The 13591-nt window shown below is 42.4% G+C and overlaps 1 protein-coding gene across 3 annotated transcripts in view; it reads left to right on the top strand.

Moving 5' to 3' along the window:
- LOC137237788 (uncharacterized) overlaps positions 1-13591 on the top strand; it is a 49960-nt gene that overhangs the window by 30038 nt on the left and 6331 nt on the right. For all 3 annotated transcript variants that reach the window (XM_067761966.1, XM_067761967.1, XM_067761968.1), the window contains exon 4: positions 8332-8450. In XM_067761966.1, coding sequence (XP_067618067.1) covers positions 8332-8450 — 119 coding nt within the window. The remainder of the gene's footprint in view (positions 1-8331; positions 8451-13591) is intronic.

The following is a 13591-nucleotide window of genomic DNA, read 5'->3' on the forward strand; positions in this document are numbered from 1 at the left end:
AGAAGGAGAGGACCACTGATCGTTCCTCCAAAATTGTCTAGATCTCGATCTGTATGTGCCAGATACCAAAAACTATTGATTTAGGAGAAAAGTTATATTGAGTTATAACAATTTATAGATTTTACACCAGAGGGGGAGATATAGGGGGGAGGGGCGGAGGGTGTCACTGCTTACTTTGTAAGCCCTCGACTTATTTGACCCCTTGAGTCTGTGATATTGGTGAAGGCCAGTATACGTAAAGTTATAATGCGTAAAAATTATTAAAAAGTAATTGCTCGAAGGGGTCGTGGGACCCCCATACCTCTTTCCATGTTCGAACAAAATTTCGCTAGTAAACTATTGTCTGTGTCCCAAATTTCATCAAAATCCGTGTAGCCATTCTGACGTGATTCAGTCGCAAAGACGAAAAAATATAATAATTAAATAATAACTGTTCCTAGGGGGCGGGGACCACGCCCCTTTTGAAAAATATATAGCTAGTAGATCCTTCTGGACTATTGGCTATATGTGTGCAAAATTTCATCCAAATCGGTCCAGCCGTTCTTGCGTGATTGAGTCACAAAGACAAACGTCTGGACAAACATCCAAACATCCAAACTTTGCCATTTATAATATACTAGCCTTTACCCGCGGCCCCGTCCGCAAAGAGAAATTTAAATATATGGGCTATTCGCGTTAGCCTGCTTATTATCTGTTTAAAATTTTGTTTTCTGTCTAATGCATTTTATTTTTGTAATTGAGTAAAAAAAAGAACTAAATGAGCTGATAACCTGATAGGATCCCAAATGATCCCGAAATTATCCACAAAAAGCTACGAAATGACCCCCACGCTATCGCGGACGCGTCCCGAAAACCATCCAGAAATGCCCCGAAAGGGTCTCCAAAAGTTCCCCGAATAGTCCCAAAAAAACCCGAAATGACAGCGACACGATTCTAGACGTATCCAGAGAACCACACAGAAATGATCCCTGAAGGTGTTCCAAAATGATCCCGAAAAGGTTCCGAAATGACCCTGACGGGCTCCCGGGCGGATCTCAAAAACCATCCAGAAAATATCCTGGAAGGGTCCCTAAATTATCCCCACATACTCCAGAAAAAGTTCCGAAATGGCTCCGAGGGGATCCACGACGGATCGCGAAAACCATACAGAAATGATTCCGGAAGGATCCCAAAATGATCCCGAAATAGTCCGGAAATGACCCAGATGGGATCCCGCACAGATCCAAAAATGATCCCGGAAGGGTCCAAAAACTATCCCGGAAAAGTAACAAAAAATTCCGAAATGGCTCCTACGGCATCCCGGACGGATCCATGATCTCGGAAGGGTCCCCGAATGATCCCAAAATGGTCCCGAAATGACCCTGATGGATCCGGCAAACCATCAAGAAATTATGCCAGAAGGGTTCCCAAATGATCCCGAAATAAAACAGAAAAAGTCACGAAACGACCCCTAGAGGATCCCCAAATGATCCTATATTAGCCCCGAAAAAGTCCCAAAATGACCCTGACGGGATCTCGAAAGGATTCCGAAAACAATCCAGAAATGATGCCGGAAAGGTCCTCAAATGATCCCCTAATAGTCCCGAAATGACAGTGACGGGATCCCGGACGATTCCCAAAAACCATCCAGAAATGATGCCGGTAGGTATCCCAAATGATCTCGAAATAGTCCCGAAATGACCTCGTCGGCATCCCGGACGGATCCCGAAAATTATCCAGAAATGATGCCGGAAAGGTTCCCAAATGATCCCCTAATAGTCCTGAAATTACCATGATGGGATCCCGGACGGATCCCGAAAACCATCCAGAAATGATGGCGAAAGGGTTCCCAAATGATCCCGTATTAGTCGCGAAAAAGTCCCAAAATGACCCCGACGGGATCCACGTCGGATCCCGAAAACCATCCAGAAATGATGCCGAAAGGGTTCCCAAATGATCCCGTATTAGCCGCGAAAAGAAATGACCCCGACGTGATCCCGGACGGGGGCCGAAAACCATCCAGAAATGATGCCGAAAGGGTTCCCAAATGATCCCGTATTAGCCGCGAAAAGTCCCGAAATGACCCCGACGTGATCCCGGACGGGGGCCGAAAACCATCCAGAAAAGATGCCGGAAGAGCCCCCAAATGATCCCGAAAAAATCCCCAAATGACCCCGACGAGATCCCGGACGGATCCCGAAAACCATCCAGAAATGATGCCGGAAGAGCCCCCAAATGATCCCGCAAAAGTCCCCAAATGACCCCGACGAGATCCCGGACGGATCCCGACAACCATCCAGAAATGATGCCGGAAGAGCCCCCAAATGGTCCCGAAAAAGTCCCCAAATGACCCCGACGATATCCCGGACGGATCCCGAAAACCATCCAGAAATGATGCCGAATGATCCCGTATTAGTCGCGAAAAAGTCCCGAAATGACCCCGACGGGATGCCGGATGAATCCCGAGGACCATCCAGAAATGATGCCTAACGGGACCCAAAATAACCCCGAAAAAATCCCGTAATGATCCCGGAAACCATCAAGAATTTATCTCTCGAAGGTACGCAAATGATCCCGAAAGTACCCCGACGGGATCCCGGACGGATCCCGAAAACCATCCAGAAATGATACCTGAAGGGTCCCCAAATGATCGCGAAATAGTCCCGAAATGATTCCGGAATAGTCCCGAAAATGTCCCAAAATAACCCCGACGGGATCCCGGACGGATCCCGAAAACTATACAGAAATGATCCCGGAAGGGTCCCAAAATGATCCCGAAATAGTCCCGAAAAAGTCCCGAAATTACCCCGGCGTAATCCCGGACCGATCCCGAAAACCATCCAGAAATGATCCCGGAAGGGTCTCGATATGACCCTTACGGGATTACAAATAAGGTGAAGCTAATTATAAAACCATGTTAATAAGGCAGCAGGCGCATTGGAGCGAATAAAAAGTGATATAGAAACATACAGGTAAAGCTAATAAAAGCTTGCTAATAAAAACAATTGATGGAGGGCGGATGGCGGGAGTAGAGGAGAGGACCACTGATCGTTCCTCCAAAATTGTCTAGATCTCGTTCTGTATGTACCAGATACCAAAAACTATTGATTTAGGAGAAAATTTATATTGAGTTATAACAGTTTATAGATTTTACACCAGAGGGGGAGATAAAGGGGGCGCCGGAGAGTGCCACTGCTTACTTTGTAAGCCCTCGACTTATTTGACCCCTTGAGTCTGTGATATTGGTGAAGGCCAGTATACGTAAAGTTATAATGTGTAAAAATTATTGAAAAATAATTTCTCGAAGGGGTCGTGGGACCCCTACCCCTCTTTCCATGTTCGAAAAAAATTTCGCTAGTAGACTACTGTCTGTGTCCCAAATTTCATCAAAATCCGTGTAGCCATTCTGGCGTGATTCAGTCGCAAAGACGAAAAAATATAATAATTAAATTATAACTGTTCCTAGGCGGCGGAGACCACGCCCCTTTTGAAAAATATATATAGCTAGTAGATCCTTCTAGACTATTGGCTATACGTGTGCAAAATTTCATCCAAATCAGTCCAGCCGTTCTTGCGTGATTGAGTCACAAAGACAAACGTCTGGACAAACATCCAAACATCCAAACATCTAAACATCCAAACATCCAAACTTTGCCATTTATAATATATACTAGCCTTTACCCGCGGCCCCGTCCGCAAGGAGAAAATGAAATATGTGGGCTATTCACGTTAGCCTGCTTATAAAGTTATCTGTTTAAAATTTTTTTTCTGTCTAATGCATTTTATTTTTGTAATTGAGTAAAAAAAGAACTTTATGAGCTGATAACCTGATAGGATCCCAAAATGATAACGAAATTATCCAGAAAAAGCCACGAAATTACCCCGACGCTATCGCGGACGGATCCCGAAAACCATCCAGAAACGCCCCGGAAGTGTTTCCAAAAGTTCCCGAAGTAGTCCCAAAAAACCCGAAATGACAACGACACGATTCTAGACTTATACAGATAACCACACAGAAATGATGCCTGAAGGGTACCAAATTGATCCCGAAATAGTCCCGAAAAAGTTCCGAAATTACCCTGACGGGCTCCCGGACGGATCTCAGAAACCATCCAGAAAATATCCAGGAAGGGTCCCTAAATTATCCCGACTAACTCCAGAAAAAGTTCCGAAATGGCTCCGAGGGGATCCACGATGGATCGCGAAAACCATACAGAAATGATTCCGGAAGGATTCCAAAATGATCCCGAAATAGTCCGGAATTGACCCAGATGGGATCCCGCACAGATCCAGAAATGATCCCGGAAGGGTGCAAAAAATATCCCGGAAAAGTAACAAAAAATCCCGAAATGGCTCCTACGGCATCCCGGACGGATCCAGAAATGATCTCGGAAGGGTCCCCAAAAGATCCCAAAATGGTCCCGGATTGACCCTGATGGATCCGGCAAACCATCAAGAAATTATGCCGAAAGGGTCCCAAAATGATCCCGAAATAATACAGAAAAAGTCACGAAAAGACCCCTAGAGGATCCCCAAATGATCCCGTATTAGCCCCGAAAAGGTCCCGAAATAACCCCGACGGGATGCCGGACAAATCCCGAAAACCATCCAGAAATGATGCCGGAAGGAATCCCAAATGATTCCGTAAAAGTCCCGCATTGATTCCGACGGGATCCCGAACGGATACCGAAAATCATCCAGAAGTGATGCCGGAAAGGTCCTCAAATGATCACCTAATAGTCCCGAAATGATCCTTAAGGGGTCATGGACGGATCCCATAAACCATCCAGAAATGATCTCGATATATTCCCGAAGAAGTCCCGAAATGACCCTGACGGGATCTCGAACGCACCCCTAAATGACCCTGACGGGATCCCGGACAGATCCCGAAATCCATCCAGAAATGATCTTGGGAGGGACCCCAAATGATCCCGAAAAAGTCCCGCAATGATTCCGAGGGGATCCTGATCGGATACCGATAACCATCCAGAAGTGATGCCGGAAAGGTCCTCAAATGATCACCTAATACCAAAATGACCCTGACGGCATCCCGGACTGATCCCAAAATCCATCCAGAAATGATCTTGAGAAGGTCCCAAAAGTATCCCGAAATAGTCTCGGAAAAGTTCAGAAATTACCCTGACGGGTTCCCGGACGAATCCTGAAAGCCATCTCTAAATGATCCCGAAAAAGTCCCGAAATGACCCTGACTGGACCCCGAAAGGATCCCGAAAACTATCCAGAAATTATGCCGAAAGGGTCCGCAAATGATCCCGTATTAGTCGAGAAAAAGTCCCCAAATGACCCCGACATACTCCAGAAAAGGTTCCGAAATGGCTCCGAGGGAATCAACGACGGATCGAGAAAACCATACAGAAATGATTCCGGAAGGATTCCAAAATGATCCCGAAATAGTCCGGAATTGACCCAGATGGGATCCCGCACAGATCCAGAAATGATCCCGGAAGGGTGCAAAAAATATCCCGGAAAAGTAACAAAAAATCCCGAAATGGCTCCTACGGCATCCCGGACGGATCCAGAAATGATCTCGGAAGGGTCCCCAAATGATCCCAAAATGGTCCCGAATTGACCCTGATGGATCCGGCAAACCATCAAGAAATTATGCCGGAAGGGTCCCCAAATGATCCCGAAATAAAACAGAAAAAGTCACGAAACGACCCCTAGAGGATCCCCAAATGATCCCGTATTAGCCCCAAAAAAGTCCCAAAATGACCCTGACGGGATCCCGAAAGGATTCCGAAAACAATACAGAAATGATGCCGGAAAGGTCCTCAAATGATCCCCTAATAGTCCCGAAATTACCGTGACGGGATCCCGACAACTATCCAGAAATGATGCCGAAAGGGTCCGCAAATGATCCCGTATTAATCGAAAAAAAGTCCCGAAAGGACCACGACGGGATCCCGGACGAATCCCAAAAACCATCCAGAAATGATGCCGGTAGGTATCCCAAATGATCCCGAAATAGTCCCGAAATTACCTCGTCGGCATCCCGGACGGATCCCTAAAATTATCCAGAAATGATGCCGGAAAGGTTCCCAAATGATCCCCTAATAGTCCCGAAATTACCCTAATGGGATCCCGGGCGGATCCCGAAAACCATCCAGAAATGATGCCGAAAGGGTTCCCAAATGATCCCGTATTAGTCGCGAAAAAGTCTCGAAATGACCCCGACGGGATCCCGGACGGATCCCGAAAACCATCCAGAAATGATGCCGAAAGGGTTCCCAAATGATCCCGTATTAGTCGCGAAAAAGTCCCGAAATGACCCCGACGGGATCCCGGACGGATCCCGAAAACCATCCAGAAATGATGCCGAAAGGGTTCCCAAATGATCCCGTATTAGTCGCGAAAAAGTCCCGAAATTACCCCGACGGGATCCCGGACGGATCCCGAAAACCATCCAGAAATGATGCCGGATGAGCCCCAAAATGATCCCGAAAAAGTCCCCAAATGACCCCGACGAGATCCCGGACGGATCCCGAAAACCATCCAGAAATGATGCCGGAAGAGCCCCCAAATGATCCCGAAAAAGTCCCCAAATGACCCCGACGATATCCCGGATGGATCCCGAAAACCATCCAGAAATGATGCCGGAAGGGTCCCCAAATGATCGCGAAATAGTCCCGAAATGATTCCGGAATAGTCCCGAAAATGTTCCAAAATAACCCCGACGGGATCCCGGACGGATCCCGTAAACTATACAGAAATGATCCCGGAAGGGTCCCAAAATGATCCCGAAATAGTCCCGAAAAAGTCCCGAAATTACCCCGGCGTAATCCCGGACCGATCCCGAAAACCATCCAGAAATGATCCCGGAAGGGTCTCGATATGACCCTTACAGGATTACAAATAAGGTGAAGCTAATTATAAAACCATGTTAATAACGCAGCAGGCGCATTGGAGCGAATAAAAAGTTAGATAGACACATACAGGTAAAGCTAATAAAAGCGTGCTAATAAAAACAATTGATGGAGGGCGGATGGCGGGAGTAGAGGAGAGGACCACTGATCGTTCCTCCAAAATTGTCTAGATCTCGTTCTGTATGTACCAGATACCAAAAACTATTGATTTAGGAGAAAATTTAGATTGAGTTATAACAATTTATGGATTTTACACCAGAGGGGGAGATAAAGGGGGGCGGGCGGAGGGTGTCACTGCTTACTTTGTAAGCCCTCGACTTATTTGACCCCTTGAGTCTGTGATATTGGTGAAGGCCAGTATACGTAAAGTTATAATGTGTAAAAATTTTGAAAAATAATTTCTCGAAGGGTCGTGGGACCCTCACCCCTCTTTCCATGTTCGAAAAAAATTTCGCTAGTAGACTACTGTCTGTGTCCCAAATTTCATCAAAATCCGTGTAGCCATTCTGGCGTGATTCAGTCGCAAAGACGAAAAAATATAATAATTAAATTATAACTGTTCCTAGGGGGCGGGGACCACGCCCCTTTTGAAAAATATATAGCTAGTAGATCCTTCTAGACTATTGGCTATATGTGTGCAAAATTTCATCCAAATCGGTCCAGCCGTTCTTGCGTTATTGAGTCACAAAGACAAACGTCTGGACAAACATCCAAACATCCAAACATCCAAACATCCAAACATCCAAACATCCAAACATCCAAACATCTAAACATCCAAACATCTTAACATCCAAACTTTCCCATTTATAATATATATTAGATTAGAATTAGATTAGATATTAGATTAGATTCCACAAATAGTGCATGTATATACGGCACGATACTCCTGAACGAAGGATTGGTTTCATGAAACCTAAAACAAAAAGTGTAAAGCCCATTTTGTTTGCATTTTTCTTTTGATAAAATATCGGTTTGAGTTTAATTAAATTTTTCAGCATATTTTACTAAGCCTGCAGTTTCATTGCATTAACCCCCAGCGGGCTAGTTGGCTTAGAATATATCCTCATGGAACTAGGGCTGGGGCGGAATGGCCTAGAAAGTTCGACAAAGGCAAAGGACATATATATAATTGCATATATTTATATTTACATACAAGTGACATTATGTCTTTATATTATGTTGTAAACATATTCATACTCTTAGATTAATGTATATAAACATTGTTGCTAAGCGCGATAACTATTTTCCAGAGTAAGCTTTTAGGTTTTACGTTCATTTACACTCACTCTCGTTTCTTGAAGTAAAGTAGACACAAGTGCTTACTAAGAATTTTGCGAAATAAATAAATTGAATTTATAAAATATAAATATATTTACATGCATATGAACTTTTATTTATATCTACATGTGGCATTCTAGTAGAGAAGTACTTACACTAACTAATACTATGTTTGTTTGCTTTCTTACAGAGTTGTTAGCATGGGCGGCTGTTCTTTGGCTCTAACCATGGTGCTCTATGCATCCGAAGCTTTATATTTTCGTTCAAGTACACTGAACTTCTATGTGATATTCCCATGCGTTCTTAATTGTAAGTAAAAAATATTATAATATCGTCGATGACTTTGCAAAACCAACTGTCGACCAACTGTGAAACCGTCGAACTTTTTTTTTTTAAGGACTTTTTTCTATGATAAATTAAAGTAATATTTTTTTCCTAAATATGTATACTAGAAAATTTAGTTTGTATAAACTTAACGATGCTGCTGATTTTTCCTCGCTAGGCGCTTTATATAAGTGAATTCTGGAGTTCAAGATCAACTTAATTGTTATACTAAATTGATATTCAAATATGAAAGTTATGATTATTCTGGATGGAGCTGGAGGCATTGAGCTCAGAGCTAAGAAATCTCAAGTTTGTCACATGGTGGTATTTGGGTGGTTTTCTATTTGTCGATAGTTTTTATTGCAGAGGCATAGACGATATGCTTGTATATTTTGTTAACATAGACAGTTAGGGGGTCAGGCCTAATATACAGGTGAAATGAGTAGCAAAAAATTCCTATGAAAAAAGAAAAATGCTTAACGAATGTTGAAGGAAAATATTCCTTTGTGATATTTTCTTAACAGTATGCAGTGCACGATGTCTGAATTTGGTTTTCCCGCAAAACTTATAGAGCTGTGCAAAATTATTGTAAATAATTTACGGAAATTCCGCTTATTTGAAACCTTTTGCTAACGTTCGAATCGCTAAACTGTTGAATAAATCACTCCAATATTTAGTATTACAAACTGGTCTTTATTTAGATTACTTTGGAGGTAGTACTTCACAATTGTATTTCAAAACCAATAGTGTGTTTAAATCAAAACTGATTCCTGATTACTCAGCTTGCGCTGCTTTTATACTCTCCGTTGCTTCGTTCGCATATTTCTCCTGTTGTTGTTGTTGTAGCAATGCTCGCCCCACCTAATAGCCGCGACCGATCACAAATTGTGATCAATATCCTCTAACGGGAGTCCAAGGAAACTTGCCGTTTCAACAGGGGTGGACCATAAGGAAAGGGGTGTTAGAGGCGTTGGTTCCACATTACAATTAAAGAGATGGTTGGTGTCATGTGGGGACACATTGCAAGCGGGACATACATTTTGTATGTCGGGGTTGATTCTGGATAGGTAAGAGTTTAACCTGTTACAGTATCCAGAACGAAGTTGAGCAAGAGTGACACGCGTTTCCCTGGGGAGTATGCGTTCCTCTTCCGCGAGTTCTGGATATTTTTCTTCAAGTACTGGATTCACCGGGCAATTCCCGACATAAAGGTCCGACGCCTGTCTATGGAGTTCACCAAGGACCTGCTTGTGTTTTTTCGCTTTATACGGCTGGGTTCTCAGGTGCCGTATTTCCTCAAAATGCTTACGGAGATGACTCCTTAGGCCCCTAGGCGGTACTGGTTCGTCAATCAGATGTCTGTTGGGATGCCCAGGTTTCTGGGTATTCAACAGAAACCGTTTGGTCAGCATCTCATTTCTCTCCCTGATGGGGAGTATTCTCGCCTCATTATGCAGATGGTGTTCTGGGGACATAAGAAGACAGCCCGTGGCAATTCTGAGAGCAGTATTTTGGCAGGCCTGTAGTTTCTTCCAGTGGGTAGTTTTTAGGCTTGGGTGACGCGTAGCACGTAATCGGCTGGCTAATTGCTTTGTATGTGGTCATGAGCGTTTCTTTGTCTTTTCCCCAGGTACTGCCAGCAAGGGATTTGAGGATTTTATTACGGCTCTGAATTCTCGGAACAATTGCGGTTGCGTGCGCACCAAAATGTAGATCCTGATCAAACGTCACACCCAAGATTTTGGGGTGTAGGACAGTCGGTAGCGTAGTGCCATCGACGTGGATGTTCAATATGGTCGACATTTGGGGCGTCCATGTTGTAAATAAGGTCGCGGAAGATTAAGTCGGTGACAATGTTAGGTTTCGCGAAGCGAAAAAACTGGAGAGATCAGGGAGATAGCCGTTTATTTTATTGCATAGCTCATCGATCTCTGGGCCTGGGCCTGTGGCCATTATTGTGCAGTCATCGGCGTAGGAAACGATTGTGACTCCTTCCGGTGGTGAAGGTAGCTTAGATATGTAGAAATTAAACAAAAGTGGGGATAGGACACCACTCTGTGGCACCCCTTGTTTAATTCTCCTTGGTTTTGATGTTTCGTTTCTGAATTGCACCGATGCCTGCCGACCACCCAGATAATTTGCGCTCCACCTTTTAAGACATGGGGGAAGGGTAGACCCTTCCAGGTCTTGCAGTAATGAGCCATGGTTGACCGTATCAAAGGCTTTTGATAGGTCTAGCGCTACGAGTACTGTTCTATGGTGGGGGTATTGATTCAAACCGCAATTTATCTGGGTGCTAATGACATTTAGCGCTTCAAGCGTCTTTGCCACTGGCGATAGGAGAGATATCGGATGATATGACTCACCTACGTTAGCTGGTTTCCCAGGCTTTAGTAGCGGGACCACCTTGGCCATTTTCCATTTCTCGGGTATGGCAAAGGTGGAGAGGGACAGGCTGAAGACATGCGCTAAATATTTGAAACCCTCTTTCCCTAGGTTTTTAAGCATCGGCATGGCTATGCCGTCTGGGCCCACTGCTTTGGATGGTTTAGCGCGACCAATGGCGTCCTCAACCTCTCTAGCGGTGATGGTGATTGGTGACGCGCTGAATTTGTGTTTATGTGCGTGTCTATTGGCTCTCCGTCTATCTTTGTCGACCGTAGGATGCATTATATATTGTCGGCAGAAAGCGCTCGCGCATTTTTCCGCATCCGACAGCACCTTATCGCCAAAGGCGTCTCCTAAGGTCTAGACGTTTCACCTTCTCAAACTTTCCTATCTCCTGCTTGGTTACAATTTATATACATGTATATTTGTAGTTTATGGTTATCTTATAGCCATATGCGGTTATATGTGTGAATAACGACTTCGGCTGATGATTACTTGTGTTTGTGAGATATCTGTGTAAATGATGATTGATTTGTTCATGTACACAAGAGTGGCAGCTTGCTTTATTGTTGTTGTGCCTTTATATACTAACAACATAGTGATGCTAAAATTCGCCACATTCAGACCAATTCTAAATATGCTCGCGGAATTTTGTTCTCGCGGATTTTTTTATTCCCGTGGAAAAATTCCTCCAATTCTTTTCTCCTAGGGAGAAGAAAAATTGGGGAATAGGAATTACGAATTTTCGAAGTCAGCTGTTTTGCCAATTGAAATTTCGTTGCGCATTTCTTATTTTGTTTAAAAAATTGAAAAGTTTAATTATTGTTGCGAATTTATTTGAAATTAAGAAATAAAGTATAAACAATGCACATTATTGCATTTCATGTGGTATACACTGAAATGAGTAATGAATTGGTGCCACAGCAACATCAACAGAGGAGCATAAAAAGAAGACGGCGGGTTAACACAAATCCGCAGGAGTTACCTGCTTTCATTCTGCAAAGCAATTTTCTGGCGGCCACGTCGAGTTGAGTTCGCCTTTCGCCATATGCCAAAATCTAATTAAGCCTTCTTAAAAAATCCTTGCGCAATTTCTCGATGGCTGCATCAAATATACAAAGAGCTCTTCCGTTGCTTATGATATACTTTTCGACTTAGAATAAAGAATATTGTGGTTGCTGTTGTTGTTGTATTAACAGTGAGAATATTGTGGTAGAATGTAAATACATATTTTAGCGCAAATTTGTACAAATAAGTGTTCTTTCTTAAAAGAACCAATTTCCTTTAACTATTTTGACGCATTCCCTTTAATTTAACTAGTGAAAAAACTGCTATGAAATGGCACAGAAATCTCCCTCTCCCTCACATTCATAATACCTACTTTTCTCCCATAACCGGTTTCCTCTTTTTCGAACATTGTTCAGAATAGGAGGAAAGGGATAAGTGAAAAAACTGTCAAGGAATTTTTATTTAGAGTACGAGGAATGGGAGAAGGAAAAAAACTCGCACGGAATTTTCGTTTAGAATTGGGCTGATTATGTTGCGCGACACCATCAGCTCAGTCAGAATTGGGATGGATTTTTCCGAGCCGTTCGAAATTAATCGAGGTTTCAGACAGAATACTCAGTTTGTAAGATCGTCATGTATATAAGAAAATGAGAAAACATATTTTCAGAATAAATTACAGTTTAATACTTATTATAACTAGTGTAGCCACAGCAAAAAAAAAAAACTTATCAAAGTTTACATAGAAAAATACCAAAAAAAAGTCGAATTTCTTTTAAGGACACCATTTTTAAAGTGTGCCACCTAAAACAATTTTTAATTGGACAACTAAAATAATTACTTTGTTTGATAGAGGTCAAATATTAGCATTTCTCCAATACTTTGCTTTTAAAAAAAATTTCTGAACTGGTAAATATATTTTACTGATTTTTGATTTGAAAATTGTTTTCGTAATTTTCTGGTTTAATTGGGTAATTCTGAAAGAGGTCTTTCGCCGCAAAACAGTCTCTCGAAATCTTTCACATTAGCACAGCCTCGTGAAATACAATTGCAACCAGTTTTTGATCTTTCATTTCTTGTTTAAAAACTATCGATAATAAATTAAATGTAATAAAAAAGTAAAAAACTATATAGAATATGGAGTAATTAAAAAGATTGAACAGAGCAAAATTTCAAAAAAATATATAAAAATGTTCAAAAGGAACTCAATAAATTAACTAAAAAAAATAACTAAAACTATGTAGGACAATCGACGGATTTGAACCTTCGTCGCCGTTGTATTATTTTGTGGACCAAATCGCAAAAGTCAAGTGTGAATACACGAAAAGTAACCAAACAGCTGACTTTTGTTTAAACTCCTTTCTTGGACTTAAGTGAGACTTAAGGGCCAGTTAATGGTGACTTAACCATAACCAGATAAAAGAGCTGATCGAACCAACCTTATGGAAATCAATGTAATCGATTAATGGTGCCATACCACAACGCTAAAGCCATAACCATACCATAGCCAACCAATTGGTTTTTGGTTTTTCGTCATATCCATAACTTAAAAATATTAGTGTTGGAGAATTTATTAACTTTTTGTAGATTTTATTTATTATTTTGGATACGGGTTGACTAAGAGACGTATTTTTTGTGGTATATGTTTGTAATTTTTGCGTTTTCTTCATTTTCGTGAAATTTTTAGGATTTTTAAGTTAAGGCACCAATAACTGATGCCAATTTGATATGGA

Source organism: Eurosta solidaginis, chromosome 1 (assembly GCF_040869045.1).
Source record: "Eurosta solidaginis isolate ZX-2024a chromosome 1, ASM4086904v1, whole genome shotgun sequence".
Lineage (NCBI taxonomy): Eukaryota > Metazoa > Arthropoda > Insecta > Diptera > Tephritidae > Eurosta > Eurosta solidaginis.